Source organism: Diospyros lotus, chromosome 1 (assembly GCF_014633365.1).
Source record: "Diospyros lotus cultivar Yz01 chromosome 1, ASM1463336v1, whole genome shotgun sequence".
NCBI classification, from domain to species: domain Eukaryota; kingdom Viridiplantae; phylum Streptophyta; class Magnoliopsida; order Ericales; family Ebenaceae; genus Diospyros; species Diospyros lotus.
Window position 1 is genome coordinate 29671756 of NC_068338.1, and position 25688 is coordinate 29697443.

The 25688-nt window shown below is 35.1% G+C and overlaps 1 protein-coding gene across 2 annotated transcripts; it reads left to right on the top strand.

Annotated features, from left to right (window-relative positions):
• The first annotated feature begins 1429 nt into the window (after nt 1–1429).
• On the top strand, nt 1430–7076 carry LOC127809654 (L-ascorbate peroxidase, cytosolic). Of its 2 annotated transcripts, none has more exons than XM_052348633.1 (10): nt 1430–1594; nt 2110–2239; nt 2417–2591; nt 2701–2766; nt 3579–3627; nt 3709–3794; nt 6207–6286; nt 6445–6547; nt 6686–6744; nt 6851–7076. In XM_052348633.1, the coding sequence occupies exons 2-10, from the start codon at nt 2121–2123 to the stop codon at nt 6864–6866; spliced, it is 753 nt and encodes a 250-aa protein (XP_052204593.1). In that variant the 5' UTR covers nt 1430–1594; nt 2110–2120; the 3' UTR covers nt 6867–7076. The 2 variants fall into 2 exon arrangements, with proteins under 2 accessions (XP_052204593.1, XP_052204602.1); XM_052348642.1 differs by lacking the exon at nt 1430–1594 and adding an exon at nt 1674–1696.
• The last annotated feature ends 18612 nt before the right edge of the window (nt 7077–25688 follow it).

Here is a 25688-nt window from a genome sequence, read left to right on the forward strand (position 1 = left end):
AAATTCTATCAAAGTTTTAAAATTCCCATTTTAACCCTGTCCACTACTTCCTCCGACCATCTCGACCGTAGCCTCACCTCTCTCTTTTCCTCCCACACTATATACACACAAACATATAGAGATAGAGAGAGACAGAGAGTGGGTCGGCCATGGTCGACCCACACACACACACATTTATATATATATATATATACACACACTCACACACACACACACGCATAACCGCGGCCGTGGCAGCCATGGACTCAAACCTTCGCACAACACCACGAGGTGCGGAGGACTGTAAAACTTCCGCACCGCGAGATGCGGAGGATTCGATTTTACAATCCTCCGCACCCTGCGGTGCGGTGCGGGGGTTTCCATGGCCGCGACCATGCGTGTATATAGATATATATATGTGTGTGTGAGTGTTTGTGTATATATATGTGTGAGTGTGAGTGTGTATATATATATATATATATACAAATGTGTGTGTATGGGTCGACCATGGCTGACCTACTCTCTGTCTCTCTCTCTTTATGTGTTTGTGTGTATATAGTGTGGGAAAAAAAGAGAGAGATGAGGCCGCGGTCGAAATGGTCGCAGGAAGTAGTGGGCGGGGTTAAAATGAAAATTTTAAAATTTTGATAGAATTTTGCATGGGGTGGGTGCAGAGAGTAATTTGTCGGGTTGGGGATAGAATTTTCTTTTTTTCGTTCCTTAATGGTACCATTAAGTAATTCCACGTGGCATTACACTAAACCAAATGAGTGGCGGCCACTGGGATTGTAACCATGTCAAAGGAATTGTAAATCCTAAACCCTTGTTCACGTATGATTCTTTTTACATTATTTCCAACGTCTGAATATGATTTATCTGATGGTCCTTTGATTAATATGTTATTTTATTTTCCTTCTTATTGGTCAGAAGAGTCGTGACAGATAGTGACATAGCGCTTCATTTTCCTCGGTTTATTTATGCAGGTGTCACGGCATGTCATCCGCGTGCACGTGGCAGAATTTTATTGGTTGGAAGTCGCATTACATTGAAGGAGGAGGAGCAAATAATGTCACACCCGAAGGGCAGACAAAATTTTGTCACCGCCAGTGGAATTGCTTCTTCTCATACTGGGTATATGGGTAGTAGGTGACGAGCTGGTAACCTTAACACTACTTCCAGAGGAATCTTCCAATTGATCGACGCGTTCACACCTAGAAAGCAATATATTTTGATATTCGCAAAATAGCATGAAAAATGACTACAATATACAAATCATAAAAAGTCCGCCCCCCGTCGAGGGTCTTTTCCTTCATTGGACAGAGCCCTTTTTGATTCCACAATTTCATTTTGTTCCCATTTAATACTTTTCCACCCACTCCAAAAACCTAGCCGTACACCAGACCCATCCGATCGATCTCGATCGTCCAATCCCAGGCTCAATGTGAACCGCAGGATATCAGCCATCGTACGGCCCGGATCAGTCCACTAGAAGCTTCTCTGTCTCCTTCCCCCTTATATCTTCTCCCTTCACTCCCGGCTTGTGCTCTACTCGTGCCGCCCCTGGGATCGAGCTTTCTATTTCACTCTTTTCTCTCTGATCAGGTCCGTTGAAAAGGTACGATCCTTAATACTGTTGATGCTCAATCTGTCTCGATCTTCATTCAGTATAACTTGTTTTTGGGCTGTATCGGTGTTGTTCTTCGATCTGCCGTCTTCCGTATGTTTTGAGCCCTAAAACCCGTGTAGATGATTGTATATACATGTAGATTGTCATCGTGGGATTCTACATGGTTTTGATCGTTTGCATTTTATGATTTAATCTGATATCTGGTTGTAGTTTGACTTTGTGAAAATTGTGTGTAAAATTTCTGTGTATATTCTTTTGTTTGCAAAAATGTACATGCCTTTGTGTTGCTGGTATGGTCATCGGCCTTTCTGTGTAGTTTCGATCTTGCACATTATTTGATTTTATCTGAGATGTGGTTCTGGTTCGAGTACGAGAGCGATGTCTAAACGTAATTTATATTTCGACGTGTATGGATACAAGAAGTTCTTGTTGCTTGTGCCTACACCTAATAAGTAAATTTGATCTGATATCTGTTTTCCTTGTGTTCGGGGTTTTATTTATAGCAATTTGAATTATGGGGAAGCACTACCCGCACGTGAGCGAGGAGTACAAGGCGGCTGTTCAGAAAGCTAAGAGGAAGCTCACAGGATTCATCGCCGAGAAGAGATGTGCTCCATTAATGCTCCGTCTTGCGTATGTTCTCTCTCGCCTTTTCTAGCCCTATATGTGCGTATGCATCTACCTTTTTTTATTTTCCAATCTATTTTATAGGTTTGGACTGAATATGATTTCTGTTGAGGGATGAATTTGCATGTCTGGTTTTTGTTCCTGAGAGGGGGAGAGTGACTGTGGTGTGGACTTATTTTGCAGATGGCACTCTGCTGGTACGTTCGATGTCAGCACTAAGACTGGCGGTCCGTTTGGGACAATAAGGCATGAGGCCGAGCTAGCTCATGGGGCCAACAACGGTCTTGATATTGCAGTCAGACTCCTGCAACCAATCAAGGACGAGTTCCCTATCATCTCTTACGCTGATTTCTATCAGGTGTTTTTCAATAACCAGATTTGTATGATTTTTGCTGATATGGAAGGAATTTTTGTGTTTATCTTGTTTTTCTAAGTGAAATTGAGGCGCTTATTTCCCTTGCAAACAGTTAGCAGGAGTTGTTGCTGTTCAAGTTACTGGAGGCCCAGAGATTCCATTCCATCCTGGGAGGGAGGTATGTGAAATCCTCACTCTATTTCTGTTCATCCTTGTACATATTTATCTTCTGATCCCTAAAATAGCACTTGCCTTAATGAACATTCATGTTTTCTGGAATTGCCATCCTCTACCCTGGAAGACCAGGGTTAGTGATCGGCATGGATTGGTTTCGGGTTTTAGGATTGTTGGTAACTGGAACTATATGGTTTGGATTTTTATAATTATGTAACTGATGGGTAACCATATCTCAGTTTCTACCCTTACGCAATTGTTACATATTGAACATAAAAGAAAATGAATCACAAAGAAGTATAGAAAAGAACAAAATGCATTGACAAGAAATTTCTCTGATATTATGGGCATTTGTAGTGTTTTAAAAAATTTCTCTGATATTGTAGGCATTTGTAGAAGTTACTGTTTTGCAAGTAACCGTTTAATAAATTAAAAAGATAGATTCTAATAAAAAATATTTTGATACATATTATAAATAATATAGATTTTCCATAGAGAATGGAGATATCTGATGACTATATTGATCCATGAGTATGAATATATGATAATCAAAGAGAGCCATGATTTGTGGTACAAAAATAAAATAATTAAGTTTTATACAACCCATTTTCCATCAAATCCAACATAATTTTATTTTCAAAGGGCTCTTGTTTTTTCATAATCAATTCCCGCAAAATGTTTTCTTGTTTTGCGTTCTGCTTGTTTTAAATGCGAATCCACTTTACAAATTCCACTAGTTTATTTGATTTCAAACTTTGTTTGTTACCATTTGATCTTGTGGAGGTCTAACGAACATCCATCTCATTGTTGTCTCAGGACAAACCTGAACCACCAGTTGAAGGCCGTCTTCCGGATGCTAAGAAGGGTTAGTATTGTTTGGGGCAGAAGTCACACTAAAGTACCAATGGTTAATCTGTTTTTCATGAGATGAGTTCTTGTACTGCAGGGTGTGACCATTTGAGGGATGTGTTTATTAAGCAAATGGGCCTCACTGACCAGGACATTGTTGCACTATCTGGTGGCCATACCCTGGTATGTGTTAGAGCATCTCCTAGAACACCAAATTTTTTTCCACTTCATTGTGCTCAACACCAAATTGGTGCAAAAAGTATATTCAAAGAATATTTTATAAATAATTCTTAAACCAATATTATATTATTTGAGTTTTTGTATTAAGAATATTACCTTTATAATTTTTAATATACATAAACAAAGTTCATTTTATATTAACATTGTATTTATAATATATATTAAAATTTTTAAAATATATTAAAATATTTTGGACTATATATATTTTTTATAATAATTTAATTTATATTTTTAATTATTAATCAAAGTATACAAATATAATAATAGTAATAAATGATATAAAAAGAAGAATTTGTTTTGGAGTTATAAGAGGAAAAAATGAGAAATAAAATAAAAAAATAAATTTGGTGTTCATGAACTCCAAATTTGGTGTTATATTGTCCACGCAAGATTAAATTCGGTGCTTGAGATGTGTCGTACACCAAGGTCGACAGTATATGAAAATAAATCAAGCAGTGTAGTGATGGGAAAATTAAGCCCTGTGTCAGTGTTCTTAAAACAGATTAGCCGAGATTGCTTGAGAATGGTTGTGTTCTGTCTGTTTTTTAAGTACTATAGTTGATGGCTCAGAAGTAGGCACAAATTTCGAAGTCTAATAACGGATTAGAATACTAGTTGAATATTATTAAAGCCGGGAGAATACTATTAAAGCTGGGAGAATGAGAATTTTTTTCTTTTTGGGAAATTTTTGTGCTGTATGTTGTGGGTATAGGAGGTGGCTGGAACTTCAAAAAAGAAGACGGAAGAAATGGGTGGTGGGTGCTTTCTTTATATAATATAATATATATTATATAATTGAAATTAGCAGTTTCCATTTTCAATTTCAATTTTTACATGCGCGCCCTTGGCGACATCTCATTTTTTTAATTTTAATTTTTACATAGTTTGCCTTTGTCTCACTTTTTTAGTCTTCTCTTTGTGACATCTCATTGTTTTAAAAAATGTATTTTTAAAAATAGTAAAGTGAACGTTTTTTTTTTATTATTTTAGAAAATTAAAAATTAAAAATAATTTGAAAACAACAAAGAGAACTCAACATAAATGTTTCTGATACGAAACAGAAAAGTTAAAATAGGTATTTTTTTTAAAAAAATAGACAAAAATAGGTTCGAAAGGAGAATGAGAATGTTTTGGATATGAGAAAACTGCTGCCGTTTCTGTGCAACACACTTCTTCTGTCTTCTTTTTTATGTCTTTTTCTTTGAAAGTTTCAGCCAGCTTTCTATAAATTGCCATCCTCTTTCCTTTGAAAGACAACATACAACACACGTTTTTTTGTGCCATCCTCTTTCCTTTGGAAGACACAGCAATATAACCCAAAAGTTTTCACTAAAAAAAAACATTCTCAATACTCTCCCAATTCTGATAGTGTTCAATTGGAGTTCTAGCTCGCTATTAGGTTCTGAAATTTGTGCTAATTTTAGAGCCACCAACCGTTATTCCTTGAAAAGTAGATGCCAGTCATTCACAAGCACTCTTGGTAGAAGATGAATCTGTTTTAAGGGCCTCGGTTTTTCTCTGCTTTGGGTTTATTTTCATATACTGTTGTGTATTTATTTTTCTTTGCCTTGTATTGTATTTTATATCAATATTTTTATATTGCTGTTTAAATACAATATTATATTCTATATTTTCCTAACAAGGTGTATTCCTTGGCATCTTAATTAACATACCAAATATTTGGTGTTCGTTATAACACCAAGTTTATACCAAATGTGGTGTTATACTGTTCATGAACACCAAATTTGTTTTTTTTAATTTTATTTTCTATTTTATTCCTCTTGATATAACTTCAAAACAATTTTTTTTATATTCTTTATTATTTTTACTATATTTGTATATTTTGATTAATAATAGAAATACAAATTAAATTGTTATATAGAATATATACTGCTGGAAATATTTTATTGAGATTTATAATATTGAATATATTTTAATATATTTTAAAGTTTTTAATATACATTATAAATACCATGTTAATATAAAATGAATTGACTTTTTTTTATGTATATTAAAGATTATTATTTTAATAATTGCTTGATAGAAAGATAATATTCTTAATGCAAAAATTCAATAATATAGTATTAGTTAAACAATTATTTATAAAATATTCTTTGAAGATTCTTTTTGCACCAATTTGTTGATGAGCACATTGTAGTGAAAAAAAAATTGGTGATGAAAAATTTGGTGTAGATTTCTTTTTGACACCCAAATAGTGTCAAGTTTGGTGATTATACATTGGAGATACTCTTTACACTTCGATGTATTGTTGTCCCTTGCCTTGTCCAATGTGTGTCAGAATTCTCTGTGGTCTACAATCATGATATCTCAGTAATATTTTTTTCCTTTCGTCAGGGAGCTGCCCATAAGGAGCGTTCTGGATTCGAGGGACCTTGGACCTCCAATCCACTCATCTTTGATAACTCATACTTCACGTGAGTTTATGTCCTCTATAGGCTTTTTTGCCAGGTGTTAATTAGTTTGGTGGACGCATCTCGTTCTCTGTTATGACCACTTGTTTTAACCGTACTAAAGATTTACAGCGAGATAATTACTGAAAATTCTGTTTCTTGCAAATTTGCAATTGAATCAGAGAACTCTTGACTGGAGAGAAGGATGGACTTCTACAGCTTCCATCTGACAAGGCCCTTCTCAATGATCCTGTCTTCCGCCCTCTTGTTGAGAAGTATGCTGCGGTATGTATATTCTATTAACTTCCCCCTTCTGATCTCTAGAGCCAAGTGAACACATCTATTTAACTGGTGTCGGTGGGTTAATTTGACAAGTAGACTATGCGTGGTAGCTTATGGTGTGGGTCCTTATTTTATTTTCAGGATGAAGATGCTTTCTTTGCCGACTATGCACTGGCTCACTTGAAGCTCTCTGAGCTAGGGTAATACTTGCTTGTTCAATATTTGCTCGACTCCATTTTGTTGGTTTCAGTAAACAGGCCGGCCGGCCTTATGGATTGTTTGTGTGTTTTTTTTTTTTTTAAACAGGTTTGTGGAAGCATAAGATTGTGGTAGCGAGAGAATGGGAATGGTGGCCTTTACCCATTTTGGTTTTGAATTTGTTCGAATTCCTTTTGAAGGCTATCAGTGGCTGCTAAATGTATCTTTTTCTGATTGTTTGCTTCAAAAAGATGGATTTCAGGTTTCGTTGTAGCAAGTAATGAAAATGGTCATCATCATTATCCCACATAATAAAATGTTTGAACTCTCTCTCTCTCTCTCTCTCTCGGGCGGGAACTACTTTGTTCGTGCCCCAGGACCACCACTTTCAGTTTTTATCTGCGTTTTAAAGGGTAAATGCAAATGACCTCTCGTTGTGGGCAAGTAATTTTTTTTTTTTTTTTTTTAAAAGTTAAACGATTCCCGTTGGGGAGAATGTGTGTGCAAGTGAAAATTCGTCAAAGTTCTTGTTAATTCTTTGAAAGAGGTAAAAGGCTAATAGGGGTGGGTGGTACTTTAAATTGGGTTTGTTTATTGCCGGTCTAATGAAATTGTGAGACCAAGGTGGCTTTTAGCCCTGATGGCAGGCAATGTTGCCATTTAAAATCGGAGTGGTCTTTTAATTCCTGGGAGGGAACGACTTACAGAGAAAGGGAAGGGAAGTTCCTGTTAGCTCGGTCTTAGTTGAAATTACGCTGTTCACCGTCGTGGATAAGTTGCACATTGATAATTTTCTGTTTGATTTCATTGTGGGGATGTGTGGGAATTGCTCCGTTTTATACTACGACCGGGCGCTCGCCAGCTGTACAATTGTTGTATACTTGTGGCTGGAGGGTAACCAGAGTGATTTGTAGGGCAATCTTACGTCGTCCTAATAAAATTGGAAAAATAAAGAAGTGTAATAGAATTGGGTCTTTTAGGTTAGGAGTGGGAGATGCACTAGCACCAGGCACTGGATGTTGGTGACCGTCCCCCGACTTTAAATCACGAGCTTATGTTCTATCTAAGAAAGTGGCAAATTATGAGAAAATATTTAAGTGTTATAAAAGGCACCAATTTACCAAATATAATGTTAGAAGAGCTTATGAGTACTGTACAGTAGTGTGACTTTTTTAAGCTAAAACGAGCGCAATTAACAATTTTTGTAACTTTTTCATAATTTGCCAACCAAGTAACTCTTTTTTTTTTTTTTTAATTTTTAAAGTTTCGAATAACTTATAAAATCTTTCAACCCTAAACACCCTTTGTAAGTAAGATGGAACAAATAATAACAAAGATAAAAGTTGTAATCACCAATAATTTAGAGACATATAAAATTAGATAAGTTCTTGTATAATGTTGTTCATAATACCTACTGCACTATTAGGATAATAGATGTTGGGATTTTAAATAATAACATTAATTAATAGGAATAATTTATTTTCAGCGGTTTCAATTCTTTATGAGGAATCTGATAAAATGTTTTAACTTATTAACTAAAACAAGCAACCAACAATTTTTAATTTTTATTTTGTCAAATCTGTTTATTTTGGCAGATTGGTAGGGCCAGTTGGGCCTCTTAGAATTTATGTTAAAATAAATTTTAATATTTTATATTATATAATTTTAATACAATTTTATAGATTTTGAAATTGAGATGCAACACCAATTTAATTTAGTTGAGTTTTATTTTGTAATTAAATTATTTTTAAATTTAAAATTTAAACTATTAATAATTAGATAAGTCTAAATTCATAAAATCTGAATTCTCAAACAGTTGGGCAGTTTTGTTCTGTTCTTTTTCTTTGTTCAGAGTCATTTTTGTTTTGTTTTGTTATTTTTTTCAACTTATAATTTATTTTAGATCATAACGTCACACGCTTCGGAGTTTCCTTTGCCCGTTAAATAGAAAGATACAACCATTTTAATTGGACTGTCCTCTTGGTGTTAGATTAAACAATAATAAAGTACACCACCCTACTTGATAATATAACAGCATTTAAATTATACGTTGTTTGCGCCGAGCAATCTTATGTTGCTCGATGTAGACTCCACTCACATCCTAACAATTGTTCTTGTTATAAGTGCCACCTTATTCTTTATATGCATTCTACTACGTGTAATTCTCCCATTTCTAGACCCGTTTTAAATAATATAAGTTTGTCTTACGCAGACAATAAATCAGTCTTCTTGAAATATATAAATAATGATGCTTCAATTTAAATAAATGATATAATATATAATTTTTTTGGATTAATTATTAAAAATATATATCAATTTTATAAAAGAATTTAAATTTTACCATTTTACATTTAAAAATAGAATATTGGTTATTTAAGAAATTGTCAAGTTTGAAAACTATATTAATTAAAAATTAAAAATTAATACATCATCAAAAGAGGGGATTAGTTATTTAAGTTTTGATGGCATTGTAGAATTAATACAAAATTAAAAATTTAAATATAAAATTAATAATTTTTAAATTCGTTAGAAACTTAATAAACTGATCATAATTTAATATTTTTTTAATAAAACCCCCTTTTTATTAGAAAAAGAGAAACGTATGGTAATTAATAGACAGTTGGCACGTGATTTGATTTGCGTGATGAAACTCTCCCACTCGTAGGTTTCACTTTATTCGTGTTTTAATTTGACTCCAATCCTACGACTTCCAGCTAATGTAAAAGAGCCTCCTAACGGTCGGTGCCTTATGCCGCAATCCGCGTTTCTATTATTCTATCCAGAGCTCGTGGAAACAGTCAACTGTGGCGGCTTCTTCAAGTAATTCAAAAGTAAACACAATGTCAAGGCATTTTAATAATTGCAGGATGATTCAACCATCAAGAGCGGCGAGGGAATGGATGACCTCTCTGACGTTGACTTGACTTAGTTTCTAATTAAGACTTATTATGTCGGTTTTTTTTTTTTTTTCATAATTGCATCATGAATCATTTCTTCTTTTGGTTACGAATAGTAATATTGAAGATTATGTATAATTTAATAGATAAATAAACATGATTTCAAAAGATTTTAAATTCAAAATTAGTGAAGAAAGATCGATGAAGAAGAAATTGAGGCTGACTGAAAGAAGAAGTTAGTGAAAAAGACATGAAATCAGTTAAGAAGAAGATGAACCAACATTTTGATTGAAGAGAATAAGGAATTGTTAGTATTCGTGTCCTTTGATGCTAAATTTAGATTATATCTAGCGGGCTTATTTTTTATGTATTCATTGTATCTTTGTATAAATTAATAAAAGACAAAAAAAATTTCATTCATATTTTTTTCAATCAATTATATGAATGATTTCATAGATTTTTTGTGTGAGAATCTTATTCTCAAGATGTTGAGATTGTGTGACAGAATTTTTTGGTAATAAAACTTCTTAAACTATTCCCAATCCTTAGATTTTTTGGATGGGGGCTCTGATTAATCGAGTATGGACCAACACGAGAGTTATTACTTTGTTCGATATGGGGATACCGATGAATGGTGGTGTCACGCGTCATATGACATGAAATGTCACTAGTAAACTTGTGGGTGGTTGTTGGGGAACGATCAACTGAATGTGATGCCGATGACTGACCACATGGCCTGGTGGATTAATGGTCGTATCATTAGGTTGCAATGGTGTGTTAATCTTTATACTTTGAATCGGCATGATTGTTTTGTGTATTGGTGTGCGAGATTTGTTGATGAGCTAAACCATCCAATTAAGAGGTTGGAACGTTCATTTATGTGGTTCCGTATTGCTAGTATATGAAGACAAGTGCTAGGAATATGATTCGTCGCCTTTGTCGGTTTTTGGAGTGAATGTCATATGTAATCTACTATTAATGTGATGGGACAGTCCCTAGTTAGGGTAGATTGAAAGTCAGGAAAAGTGTTTTATGAGATGTCATCTAGTCACATTAATGAGATCTGACACATAGTTACTGAGTTTGTGAGTTTTTAACTCCATAGCTCTCGCTCAGTCGGGATGTTAAGTGATGGAAGAATTATAACACACGATAATCGTCAGTTGTAATAGGTTCACTTGAAGTGAGACTTCATTACTACCTATACTATCTTAAACCACTGCTAGGTGCTATTCAGAAACTCTCGGAACGTCATTGAAATTTGGAGAAGTTCCCGTGATGAGTCAAGGGGTTGACTAGTATCGAAAGGGGTTTCGGTATTATCTGATTGCTAGCGGATAGTGAAACTAGAAAGTCACACACCATATAATGTTGTGCTTGGTATCAACATTGTGTGCTCGAAATATCTCTGTAAGTTATTGGTCAAATGTTTACCCTTGGACCCTCTTACGAATAGTGTATAGTGCATAGTAAAATACATAATGCATAATAAAGTGTATTATTGCATTGCATTATTAAAAGGGGGTTGCACGAACATAAGGTGTAACGCTCCACTATTTTCGAGCGTTAAATAACTTAGGAATTTCAGAAATATTTTTTTCTTCAATATAAATCATTTCCCGACAATGCCGTTTTACCTTCCCAGTATACTAAATAAGAATCAATAAACTAAGACAGATAATTATCATAAGTGCGAAAGCTTCAAATCAAAACCTGATATGGTATAGAATCGAAATCCACTTTAATTATAAAATAAGAATCCGTACCGTTACATCTTCAAATACATGAAGACTCATTATCAAGAGATAATAACTAAGTACCTCAAAAATACATTAAACCTTAACATTTATACATAATCATCAATATAATAATATATCCTGAATCCTCATGAGGAAACAAATACCGGGACAACTCGCCAAATCCATCGGCCACGTCATCACGTGCCGTTACGTCTCTATCATTTCTTTGCCATATCTGCAAGTTCTAACTGGAACGTTTGAATATTCTAGGGACATAACCCAATTAGAAAATGAATCTTCTAGTGAGGGTTTAAAAACATGATACGCGAATACATGATGCAAATACATGAACAAACATTTGCCTTAGTATAACTTCCCAAGGTCCGGCACGAAACCCTAGGTAGAATCCCGAATCTCTGCAGGATAAGCCTAACGTTGTTCCATCAATTATCCTTGGGGAATTGCGGCTACACTCTTAGGGTGACATCCCAGTCATGAATTGTTGTGAAAAATATTAGATAAATAAAGGCACCCTGCACGAGATGTACATATATCAATATGATAATAATATCTGCCATGCAAATATCACGATTTTTTAGGCAATATGACAAAATGAATCATACCTTTCATAAATATCATGCATGTATAAGCAATAATATTTTTCATAAATATCATGCACAATAAACAATTATATTATATAGGATATGATAACTCACATTTTCACGAGATTCGAAATACCTCGAAAGACGCGCATCACCTCGATATGCGTGTCCGGCCTCGATTTCCATGCCAACTCTCCAAAGTTGTACAAATCACTTTTCCTCGAGAACATAAGGCATATTTAGTCACTAAATACCTCAATATTCCAATTTCTTTCATTTTTTCTTTATTTTCTTCCATTTTTCTTTCTAAAAATCCCAATAAATATCCTCGAGATTATTTTCTCAAATTTCTTTCCATAACAATTCATAATAACCTATTAACATCAAGAGAAAATTATTGGACTTACCTCGATGCTGCGTTTTCATGCAAAATAGGGCTATTTGGTGTGAAAATCGATACATCAGCAAGACAAACACCAATTTTTTTTTCACAAACCCTCGTAAAATATTTTTCTAGAATTGTAGGAATTTTTACCAAATTTTTTGGAGGCCCCACGCGCTCGCACGTGCCTACACACACCTAGGACGACTAGGTATGCGTGAAGACCAACGTGTGACTGGCATACGCCGGTGGTCTTTTCCGACGACGGCCTTGCCGGTTTTTCTGGTTTTCGATGCCACTTTGATCTCCTTGCTTAGTCGATTCACATGGACCATTTTGGGTCTCCAAAGGATGGTCGGAAGGCCTTCAACTGGAGGCTTAAAGCCTCGGCAGAAGCTTCTGCCTCCCATCTCCGGCGAAGCTCGAAACCTGCTTGATTCTACTCCATTGCCCACCAAAATTTCCAGAATGCTTTTACCTCTCATGGGCATCAAAAGCCCCTTATTTTGGTTTCTCAATTCGTTCAAAATTGGACTCAATTTGAAGCTCCAACTCTTGAAATTTTTGGCCTTCATGGACGCTTATTTATAGGCAAATCCGAGGCTTCAAATGCCCGTGCTCGGCCAACCCAAGGCCTTAAGAGCATCTGCCTACCCTAGATCGACCCTCAAGCAACCTTATCCAACCGCAAAAGTGAGTTGCAGGTGTGCGACAATCCAGCCAACTTTCGGTCACTTTTCTTTTGCTTTTCTGGCCAACCTAATGGCCATTGTCGGATCTGCCTTTACAAAAAATTTTCCCCCGACCATGCCCCGTGCAACCCGGTGGTCCATTTCAGTGGTCGTCGATTGCCAGTGGGTTGATCGAATCCTATGGCCAAACTTTGTTGATTTTGCACTTTGGCCCTTCCAAGTTTGGGTTTCTTGCTTTGGCCCATTTTCATATAGCCCCTCAACTTTTGATAATTTCCTATAAGTCCCTCAAGTCCTAAAACATCCATTTGACCCCTGAAGATTCTGAAAAAATATCGTTTTGACCTCATTCTGGTAATTTTAGAAAACTGCACTTAGGCCCGAATCTCCGTTTTGGCCCTAAACCTCTTCGTTTCTTTCTGAAACTACTGAAGGGTTGTTTCTTATGAAAAAATGAAGCCCCCTCAAGCTTCCGTTGACTTCCCAGAAGTTGTCTTTAACAATTCGGTATTGCAGCCTAATTGGCAACTGCATTTTAGTTGTATCGAAAATTGTTCCCGATCTCATTTCTTTCGATGCCATAAATCATGCCTCAAAATAATCATCACAGTCATATCATTTTTCTTTGGCATCTCGGCTCCAAGGCACTCCCTACAGTCGATTCAGTCAATTTTTTGGGTTATTTAGATACCAATCTTTCTCGAAATTTTATTTTTTTTAATAAAACGCTTATTCCAGATAATCCTAATTTCTTGGGTATTACATAAGGCTGGAATTGAATTGGGAGAAGAAGAAGAAAAAGAAAAAGGGATGGGGGATTAATTTAATGGCAGAGGCAGGGCCTCTGCCTTCTCTCTCTCCCTATGTCATTGCATTATTGCACTGCATTATTAAAGGGGGGCTCACGAACATAAGACTGGAATTAAATTGAGAGAAGAAAAAGAAAAATAAAAAGAAAAAGAAAAAGGGATGAGGGATTAATTTAATGGCAGAGGGAGGGTATTTGCCTTCTTTCTCTCTTTATGTCAGTGCATTATTAAAGGAGGTTGCACGAACATGAGGCTGAAATTAAATTGGGAGAAGAAGAAGGCCTTTGCTTTCTTTCTCATCATATGTCAATGCATTATAAGGGGGGGGGGGGGCTACACGAACATGAGGCTGGAATTAAATTGGGAGAAGAAGGAAAAGAAAAAGGGTTAGGGGAATTAATTTAATGGCAGAGGCAGGGCCTTTGCCTTATCTTTCTCCCTACGTCTCTGTTTTTTCTTTGCATCTTCTTCTTCCTCTACTTTTTCTGTAAATTCTGCTGCCATAGAAATTATATGTGTGAAGGTCACGTGTATAATTTTGAGATGCGGACACTGGTGATATGTGGAACGTCTGTATCTAACACGAGAATAGGTGATTGGAACGGTATCATTCAACATATTAGATGTGGACAGACTAAGACTACCATAGTGTGAGATGAATACGATTTTAGTAAAGAAATTATTTATGTACCCCAACCTTCCATCGGATAACATATATGAATTTTATATTCAATTGTTGAAATGCATGTTGATTAAATATCCAAACTATGTATGATGTATATTATTATATTTCACTACGAGTATTTGATACACAGTAAAAAAAAAAAAAATTGTACCTGTACCGTTGTACTAGTGATTCCTTTCAGTGGTATTAGAATCTCATCTTGGTATTTAATGCATGTGCGCAGATGTATGTGTCAAATATTCATTTAATCGACGTGCTGATTCTGGTAGCTAGATAACATGTTCTGATTACTTTGTTTTTATGATAGTGCGGTAATTCGCATTGGATACTAATACGGAGATTTATATATGCTTGTTTGGATATTAGATTGTATTATTTAACATATATAGGATAAATATTTTCAAAATTATTTTGAAACAGCGGAAACAAATGTATGTTCAGAATGATCATGGGCTTGTTATGAATGAATGAATGTTATAGGACTTCGTTTAATTTAATTCAAATATGTAATAATTAATTCTTTCGGATATGTACCGAGGCATAAGTCTTTAGTAGTTTCTTTTAGTCTTTATTTTACAAAAGTTGTAATTGATGACAACGTTAATAAGTCGATCGCAGTAGAAACGATGAAACAACAGTCCATCAAGGAGTTGATGTGTGGTATAGTTTAAACTCTGGAGGCTCTAGTTTATTCTATGAGCAAGTCCATGGTCATCCTGATTAATTTATTGTTCGTTTTATTATGCAATGGTGACGTGATGGAATTTGATGAGACCTTAAAATAAGAAATCCAAAAATCTTCCCATTAAAATTAATATTAGATTTGAACAGTAAATCTGATTTATCGTGGTTTTTCATTGTCGTGTGGGTTCATCAGTTTGATTGGGTGTACCCAATTAACTAAAACGTGAGCGTGCATTTCATGAAAGATTGTTTGATTTCTTCTATTAACCATGAAATGGGGTGGTGTTCAATGGGTTTCACTTAACCAAGTAACTAAAATGTGAGGGAGGGTGATTTTCAACTCGTTGCACTTAGCCAAATAGTGGGTGGGATCTAACTAGTCCATTTGGCAAAAAAACTATAATATCAGGTTTATGATGGGTTAGAAGTTAAAGGTCGAGTTCCACATATGATGTGGTAGCAAGTGTCGCCTATTCAATTATGAGAGTATTTCAAAAAATTGTAAATGTGAGGAGTATTCTTATAAAAGAGAAATCGACCACCCGTTATTGAATTCTAAGGATCATGTTTTTTACGGGGAATTGTAGAATTTGAAAATTTTAGTGTAATTAAAATTCCTTAATTAAATGAAATTTTACAGAGATGAAAGTTAATATATCTATTTATTTTGTGTAGATAAAATGATATATTTAAATCTGTTAACTCGTATTCTAGAAACCAATAGGCTCACTCACCCTAATTTTTAACTGATTTCAAAGTTTAAAAATAGTGCTCAATATGAAAAAAATATGACACTTTATTCTATATATTATCTACTAAAATTTCTCAAACTGCGACTGAGGAAGAGATTATCACTAGGAGATTTTGAAAGAACATGACTTGAGAGCCCGTAACTATATTCTCGCATCAATGTCCAACGATTTGTAGTCTTAGCTCGAGCACTTTATGAGTGTTGCGAGTATGATACAACATCTCAAGGACCTCTTTGGCAAGTATAGTTGGACAACTTAGTATGAGATATCGAATAAGCTGTTTCGGGCACGAATGCTTGAGGGTTCAAATGATGGAGACCATGTCATCAGCATTATCAATATGATTGGTCAGCTGGATGGTTTGGAATTCCCAATGAACACTCAACTCTGGACTGATCTTGTCCTGCAATCATTATTGGATTCTTTCTTCTTCTTTATTACTTATTTCTATATGAAAAAGATTGAGTGTTCTTTTCATGAATTATTAAATATGTTAATAATTGTCCAGTCACAGATGAAAGGAAAGGGTCGAGAAGGAGTTATCGCTATTATCTTGTCTTCTTCCTAGAAGAAACCTAAATCTCGAAAAAGGAAGATAAATGTTCTTCGAGCCAACAGGGGTGGTTGTCAGATAGAGACAGAGGGTAAGGAAGTTTAGGGTAAAGGTAATTGTTACTTTTATGATCAGAAGGGACATTGAAAAAGGAACTACTCAGTCTATCTGAGGAGTTTAAGGGATAGTACCTGGATGGTCAAGGTATTTTTCCTTCTATATGTATTATTGTGATTGATTTTTTGATTGGTCGATACCCTACTTTTTGGATTGTGAATTTTAGCGCTACTTCTCATATTTGTTTGTCTATGAAGGATCTTAGTCAAAGTATGGCGTTTGGGTAGTGCGAAGTGGTTTTGTAGGTTGGCAATGGGATAAGCGTTGCTACATTAGCCATTGGGATAATTTTTGTATCTTTATCTTCTAGGAATGTATTGATTTTATATGATTGTTTACATATACCAAATGTGATTCAGAATGTGTTTCAATTCCACAACTTGTAAGTCACGATTATATGTCTCAGGGTGGTTATATCTACTTTGTAACTTTTACTGATAATTTATCATGGTATGATTACGTATACTTAATGAAGTACAAGTCTGAAGTATTTGAAAAGTTTAAAGAGTTTGAGATTGAAGTAGATAACTAATCAAGAAAGACTATTAAGATTCTTCGATCAAATCGAGAAATTGAATACTTGAGTATTGAGTTTGTTAATTATCTTAAAGACTTGTGGTATAGTTTTATAGTTAATTTCTCCTTATACACCATATTTGAATGGTGTAACTAAACGTAGGAATCAGACATTGTTGGACATGGTTCATTCTATACTAAACTACACAGATTTGCTTATTTCACTGTGGGGTTATGCTATTCTTACTGTGATTTATTTGATAAATTGAGTATCAACTAAATCTGTTTCAACCACATTATATGAGATATGAGTTGGAAAACCTTTGAGTCTTAAGCATGTTAAAATTTGGGGTTACCTAGTTTTTGCAAAGAGGTTGAGAATAGAGAAGTTGGATCCTAGATTTGAGAAGGGTCGTTTTGTGGTATAATACTCCAAGAGGCCAGAGAAGTGTAGTATATATCGAGAATAAGTAAAGAAGGAAACACCACCAGTTGGATACATTTTTGGGCTAAATGCAGGCAAATAACTTCCAGGTTAAGCGTCCTTAAGCTGGAGAAACTTAAGGATGGGTGACCCCCTAGGGAGTTCGCATAGGCCTATCAGGGTAAGTTGTTCATATCCTTCATATCGCTTGATGCGGGATGTTACATGTGGGATATCCTAAAGATGGTTTAAGGTATTATATCTATTTTTTAGTTGACCAAAGAGTTGTGGTTGCCAGATATGTTATCTTCTTGGAAGAAGAGTTCATATAGGAAAGTAGCATGGGAAAGAAAATAGATTTAGCAGAAGAATGGTCTTCTGTTCCACAAATAGCTGATCGGATTATTGAGAAAAACGAATCAACTCAGAGAGATCATCCATAAGTTTCCCATAAATTTGGTAAAGTGCCTTATCCTCTAGATCGATGGTATAATTTATTGGTAGAGGAAATACATGAATTGTTCTTGTATGGGGACAATGACAAGTTAGTTGACCCTACCACCTATGAGGAGGCGATATCTAATATCGATGCCTTGAAGTTGTAGATAGTTATGGAATCTAAGATGGAGTTTACGTACTCCAACTAGGTCTAGGTCTTGGTAGATCCATTTGATGGAAATGTTCCTGTCGGGTGTAAATGGATATTCAAGAGAAAAATCAGTTTAGTTGGACATATTTCGACCTATAAAAGCTCGGTTGGTGGCAAAGGGTTATCGTCAATATCAATGTATTGACTATGACGAGACTTTCTCACCTGTCGTGATGCTGAAGTTCATCAGGATGATGTTAGCTATCGTTGCTTACTATGACTATGAGATCTGACAGATGGACATCAAGATGACTTTTCTGAATGGATTTCTTGAAGAAAAGATCTGTATGGAATAACTGAGTGGATTTGAGTCCATCGATCCACATCAAGTGTGTTTGCTGGAAAGATTAATTTATGGTCTAAAGCGAGTATCGATGAGTTGGAACATTCGTTTTGATCATAAGATCAAAAAGTTTGGTTTCTTGAGAAATCTATATGAACCATGTGTATATAAGAAGGCTAATGGGAGCAATATTACGTTTCTAGTCTTATGTGTGGATGATATTTTAATTATGGGTAACATTGTGAACATGATAATGTCTACAAAAGTCTGGTTGTTTAGAATATTCTCCATGAAGGATCTGGAAAATGTTACCTATATATTGGGGGATTAAATGTTATAGAGATAGAGTTAGAAAATTGATAAATCTCTCATAGAGTTTGAATATAAAAAAGATGTTAAAGAGATTTAACATGTTGAATTTCAAAAGAGGATAGTTGTGTGTCTGGGTTGGAGTTCATCTTTCTGAGGAGATGTCCCTTAATTCTCCTGAAGAGAGAGATCGTATGTGTAAGGTACCTTATACTTCGATGATTGGGAGCCTTATGTATGCGATGATATGTACGAGGTTAGATATTACATACGTTGTGAGTGTTGTAAGCCGATATCAATTCGATCTTAGTGATAGTCACTAGATCGAAGTGAAGCATATTTTGAAGTACTTGCGAATGATTAAAGATATGCCACTAATTTATGGAAGAAGTGATTTCCATGTTGATGGATTAACTAATTTTGATTTTTAATCGGATGTTAATGATCGCAAATCGACGTCTGATTTTGTATATCACTTAAATGGTGGTATTGTGAGTTAGAAAAGTTCTAAGCAGGTAATCACAACGGATTCAACCACTAAAGCCGATTTTGTTGCGGCATGTGATGCTGATAAAGAAGTTTGGATTTGAAAGTTTCTTTCAGAGGTTGATGTGGTTCTGGCCATTCTGTCACCAGTACCTCTGTATATTGACAGCAATGGAGCTATTGTGTAGGTGAAGGAACCCAGGTCTCATCAAAAGTCCAAACACATTGAACACTAATTTTATTTTATTCAAGAGATTATAACACGTGAGGACGTGTAGCTGTAGAGAATAGATTCAACGGATAATATAACAGGCCTACTCACTAAAGGTATGACTCAGTCACACCTGGATCGACATCTTGAGAAAATGGGCATCCAATTCTTGCCAATGGTGTAGCACTAGATGTATATGTGATGTAAATTAGCATTAGTACAAGTGGGAGATTGTTAGTGTTGTGTGCCATAATGCTAGATTTGGATGATATCTAAATCAATAAAAGATAAGATTTTATTCATTCATATTTTCTCAAATCAATTATATGTATGAGTCCCTAGATATTCTGTGTGAGAATCTTATGCTCAAGGTGTTGAGATTGTGTGACAGGATTCTCTGATAACATAACTTCTTAAACTTTTCTAGTTCTTAGATTCTTTGGATGAGAACTCTGATTAATCGAGTATGGATTAGCACAGGGGTTACTACCTCGTTCAATATGGGGATACCAATGAGAGGATGGTGTGTCACGCGCCATATGACATGAGATGTCTTTAGTAAACCTGTGGGTAGTCGTTGGGAAACGATTAGCCGAATGTGACGCCGATGATTGACCATATAGTCTGGTGGATAATGATTGTGTCATTGGGTTGCGATGGTATGTTAATCCTTAAACTTGAACCGGCACAATTGTTTTATATATTGGTGTGTGGGATTTGCTAATGGGTTGAACTATCCAATTGGGATGTGAGAACATTCGTTTATGCGATTTTGTATTATTGATATATGGAGACAAGTGTTGGGAATATAATCTATTATTCTCGTCGGTATTTGATGGGGTGAATATTCTATGTGATCTACTATTAATGTGATGAGATAGTCCTTGGGCAGAGTAGATTAAAAGTTAGGAAATGTGTTTCCTGGGGTGTCATCTAGTCATATTAATGAGGTTTAACACATAGTTATTGGGTTTGGGAGTTTGTCGTTCCATGACTCTTGCTTAGTCAAGAGGTTAAGTGATGAAATGATTATATCACACGATAATTATTAACTATAATAGATTTACTTGAAGTGAGGTTTCACTGTCACCTATACGATTTTGAATTGTTGCTAGGCGCTATTCAGGAATTCTTATAACGCCATTGGGATTTGAAGAAGCTCCGATGATAAGTCAAAGGATTGATAGGTACCGAAAGGGATTTTGATAGTATCTGATTACTAGCAGATAGTGAATCTAGAAAATCATACACCATATAATGTTGTATTTGGTATCAACATTGTGTGCTTGAAATATCTACAAAAGTGATTGATCAAATGTTGATGCTTAGCCCCTCCCATAATGTATATATCTAGGAGTAGTTGCCTTAGTGAACGAGCCAAGTTGTTTATTTCATAATATGATGTCTCATGTGTCATTCTAATGAACTTCTTGAACTATGTCCACCTTAATTGTTGCACATTAGCAGAAAAAAGTGTTCAGTCGGATCGATTTTATATAGTTTTAAAATGAATTTAAAAATTATATTTATTTAATGAATAAGATATAAAAATATTTTTAAAAATACAAATTCTACTCTTTAAATAAAAAAAATTAAGATCTCACAAGTTAGTAATTAAAAGTTAGAAATTTGAAGATTGAAACTTTTATCTGTTAATAATTTTTACTTTTTAATTTTTAATAATCTAATTACACTTTTAAAATTATATTAAATTTGATTGTTATAAAAATGATCACGATAATCATATCTGTAACGCCCCGTTTTCCCGGACGCGTTATAATTTGGGATAATTCCGGAACAATAAATTTTTTTCTTTTAAACATTAATGCTACATCACATCATTCCTCGAAATCGTCTCAGAATTCCCATTTATTTATTTCGAAAGAGAATCATTATACATATCAAATGCGGAAGTAAAGATCGAAACCTGATATTTTAACATTAATCATAAATAAATTCAACATTCCTCAAATGTTCAGAATTCAAAATAACAGAACTTAAATACATGGGCTACATAATATACATTTCATTCTTCATGCACCCTGCTAAGTGCCATTTCATGCCTCATTTATTCTCAAATTTGCTACAATCTCCACCTGGAAGGTTTGAATATTCTAGGGGTAAAAACCCAAATTAGATAATGAACCATCTAAGTAAGGGTACATAATGCTATATCATGTGTGTATGCAATGTCTTTCATCGTAGGTGTCTACTGCACCCCTCATGCTACCTATCATTTTTGTGGCTACCTCTTTCGAAGCTGGGGTGTATGGGTGCACCCTTGGTGAAGCAGCGATGCCAGTTCGTACTCCCTACGGCCTCAATGCACGTGATCAATGATACCAACGTGTACATATGCATTTCATAGTCATGCCATGTATACAGTCTACGTGATGGATACATATCAAAGCATGTCAATATGATGAAAACATTCCCGAGAATCGGGTTTTTTAAACATGAATCACTTACAACCAAGCATTTTTCATAAAACTAACTTTAATTGAGAAATACCACTTACCTTCTCAAGCTTATTGGGTTACCTCGATATCCATGCCTTGCCTCGTATATCTCCTCGATTTGCGTGCCAATCTCAAAATTTGCACAAGTCACTTCAACTTAAGCCTCAAAGCATCCTAATCACCATAATTATTTAAATAAGCATCCAAAACCTATTTTCCAAAATTTCTTGCATTTTCTCTATATTTCTTCCTATTTTTCCTCAATAAATCTAAACTAAATATTTCTAAAATATTTTCTCAAATATTTCACTACGACAATTCATAAAATAATATTCTTGAATTTCTAGAATTTTCTAGGAAATTTTACTTACCTTAACTTAGCATCTCTGGCTTTCTCGATATGCATGCCCTATCCAGGATATTACCGAAACATAATTTCCTATTTTTCAGGATTTTTTAGAATTTTTTTCTCATCATTTTCCTATTTTCTTTTCTTTTCTTTCTTTTTCTCTTTCTCCTATTCATCTTCTTTTTCCTCCCGCTGCAACCCTAGTGCCTCCACTTCTTCTTCTCTTTTCTTCTATTCCTTTTTCTTTCTTCTTTCTCCTCCTCCTCCTCCTCCTCTTCTTCTTCTTCTTCTTCCTCCTTCTCTTCTCTTCTCTTTTGCCCCACATTCTTTCCTCCATGGCCGAACCAGCACCCTCGGCGCACACACCGCTCGCGGCCCCTCCGCCTGCCGGCCTTGTCGCCACCAAATGCTACCACGGTCAGTACCTTAGCCGTCGGTTGCACCTCGCTCCACCGCAGCCACCAACTGGCCTCCCGCGCGCAACCGCTCAGCTGCAACAGTCGCGGCTGCCATGGCTGTTTCCACACACGCCAGCAGCCTCCTCGCCGGCCTCTGCCTCCCCCAACCGCTGCACCAGCCGCACCCTGCTCGTTGGCTTGCCTCTTTCTGCGTGCTGCTGTTGCTGGTTCGTTCGGCTGCCATAGTCGACTTCGGCCCAGCTCTCACGAGCTCTCTTTCTCCTATTTGATCTCTCTCTTAGCTTCTCTCTATTTTCGGCCAGCTTCTCCCTCGATCTCCCAGCCGATTGCTCGATGCCTCAGCCGCCCATGCTTGCTTCGGCCATTGCTCTGCAACTCCCTCTGCGTCTTCCCATTTGCTTCCATTTATCTCTATTTATAGGCAAACACACCACCCCAACTCCTCTGCCTTTGCCATCCCCCTTTGCGTGGAAATCTCTTCAATCTTTTGCAGGGCATGGAGATTTTGCAGAGGCGTGGCCGTTGCATGTAAAGCCTTCTAAATCTTGTAGCGGCGTGACTGATTTGCAGGGTACGAGGAGTTTTGCAGGGCATGGCACACATAGCACGCACGCACATACGCATTATATATATATATTACATATATTTTATACACATTAAATTCTAAATTTCATCTCTATTACACTTATGCAATTCCCTAATTGCAATTATACCCTTAAACCTCAAACTAGTTTGCATTACAATACCAAAAATTTAAAATTAATAACTCAAAACTTAGTCAACAAGGACGATTCGCCCCAGTGTCCTCACTGAGCTATTGTTTCATCCCGAAACCACTGAAAGGTTGCTCGTTACGCAAAATCGGAGCCCCCCTAGGGTTCCGTTGATTTTTCGGGAGCCTCCTACAACGATTTGATTTTTTAGCCTAAATGACAGCTGTATTTTAGTTGTACCGAAAACTGTTCCCGATCCGATTTCTCTCAACACCATAAATCCTATCTTGGGATGCTCATCAATGCCGTATCATTTTCTTTAGATAATTTCACTCCGAGACATTTCCTGCAGTTGATTCGATACTTATAATTGCTATCAAACCAATTTTTCGATATTCTAAACTAATCGAAATTACGTGGCAACCTCATACGAACATGGGGTATTACAATATCAATAGTATTTATAAAACCTAAAAGCAGCTATATTATTATAAAAATTATTTTTAGTCATTTTAACATCTGGTTGAAACTTATACACTAAGATTGTTTAAATTTTCATATGGATAATGTTTACATCCTTAATCATTATATTGTAGCGTCTTTTATGTAATTTGTAATTTTTAAAGTAGGGGACTTATTAAATTTTATATTAAAAATTTAAAATAAAAATGACATTATAAAAATTATAACTTTTTTATTTAAAAAAATAAATTTAGGTGATGCCCGACAGGTTGAGCCTAAGTCAAGCAGCTAAATTGTTTTAGGTTGAGTTGCGAGTCCAAATTTATTGGGTTTGGCCCAACCATATCTATATAATGAGTCAAGCCAGGTGATCATCACGGGCCAAGCCCATAAGCCACTTGACTCGTTTAACATCTTTAATTTCAGGCAACCAATGGATTTCGAGAATTCATCTACTTAATTAGTCTTCTTCTTTTGCTTTATTTTTATTATTGCTTCTTCCCCTCTCTCCCTCTTTCTCTACTTGGAACCGAATTCCAAGCTGGGTTCGTTCCAAGAGCCCATCACCAACGAGCTTTGATGGTTGCTAGCAATTGGTTGGAAGCATTGCTACGACGGGGTTCCAACCAACAATTTTTTTTTTTTTGGTTTTTAATTCTTTTTTGTTTTTATTTTGATTTAATTAAGAGTTTATTGGAACATAATTAATATTTAATTAAAATAATTTAGATTAATACAACAGAGTTAGTAATGAGGAGGAGAGTGTTTTCATCCAACGATTAAATTACAAGAATTAGTAAAAGTATTTTTAAATCATAGAAAATGTCTGGCCTAATGACTCAAAAATCACAGGAGGACATGAGTGCATTTCATCTTTTAAATATATATATATATATATATATATTTATTTTTTGAAAAATAATGGATTGGTTGTAATGTTTATAACAAACTATTTAATCATTTTTTTTGTTCTATTACGAATTGTTAACCAAGATATAAATTAAAAAAAAAAAAATATAAAAAATATTTTAGACAAAAGTATTTTTTTTATTGTATTTGTTAAATTTATTTATCGACTATTAAAAAAAAAGTTATATGAGTTTTTAACTAATATTTTTCAGATATACTTATCCTTCCCTCTCCAGATAAACATATATTGGATCTTATAAATAAGAAAAAATAATACATATGTATTTAGTGTATTTTAAAAAATTTAATAAATAATTTAAAATACTGTTTAGTCTTATTTTGATGATTTTATATTTTAATTTAAAAAATATTTTAATACAATCTTATTTTATTTATTTTTGTAAACGTAAAAGATCATTATTAATTTTTCAAGGAAACATGGAACATACAAAGAAAAATGTATTTTTCTTTGTTTTGGTTTCAGGTCAGCCAAGAAAGAACGCTACCCCTAAAGCAATGAAAACGCAAAATATATATATAATTAAGCTAAAATAAATACAAAAGCAAGCATTATTATAAGAAAAATGCTGGGCGTCATGACCGTACTGATGACAGTCATGACCCCAGCTGGCAGCACACCATTGGGTGTGCTGCCACGTAGCGTCATGACTGTCATCAGTCATGACGCCTAGCATTGCTCTTATTATTATAAAGTTAACATCCATCCTGCCTTTAGATATGCTTGTTTTGGAGTGTAAATATTCAACAAAAAGGAAGTACTCGGTGCCAGCAGAGTCAAAGTTGAGGTCTACTTTCATTAAAAAAAAAAAAAAAGAAGAAAAAGA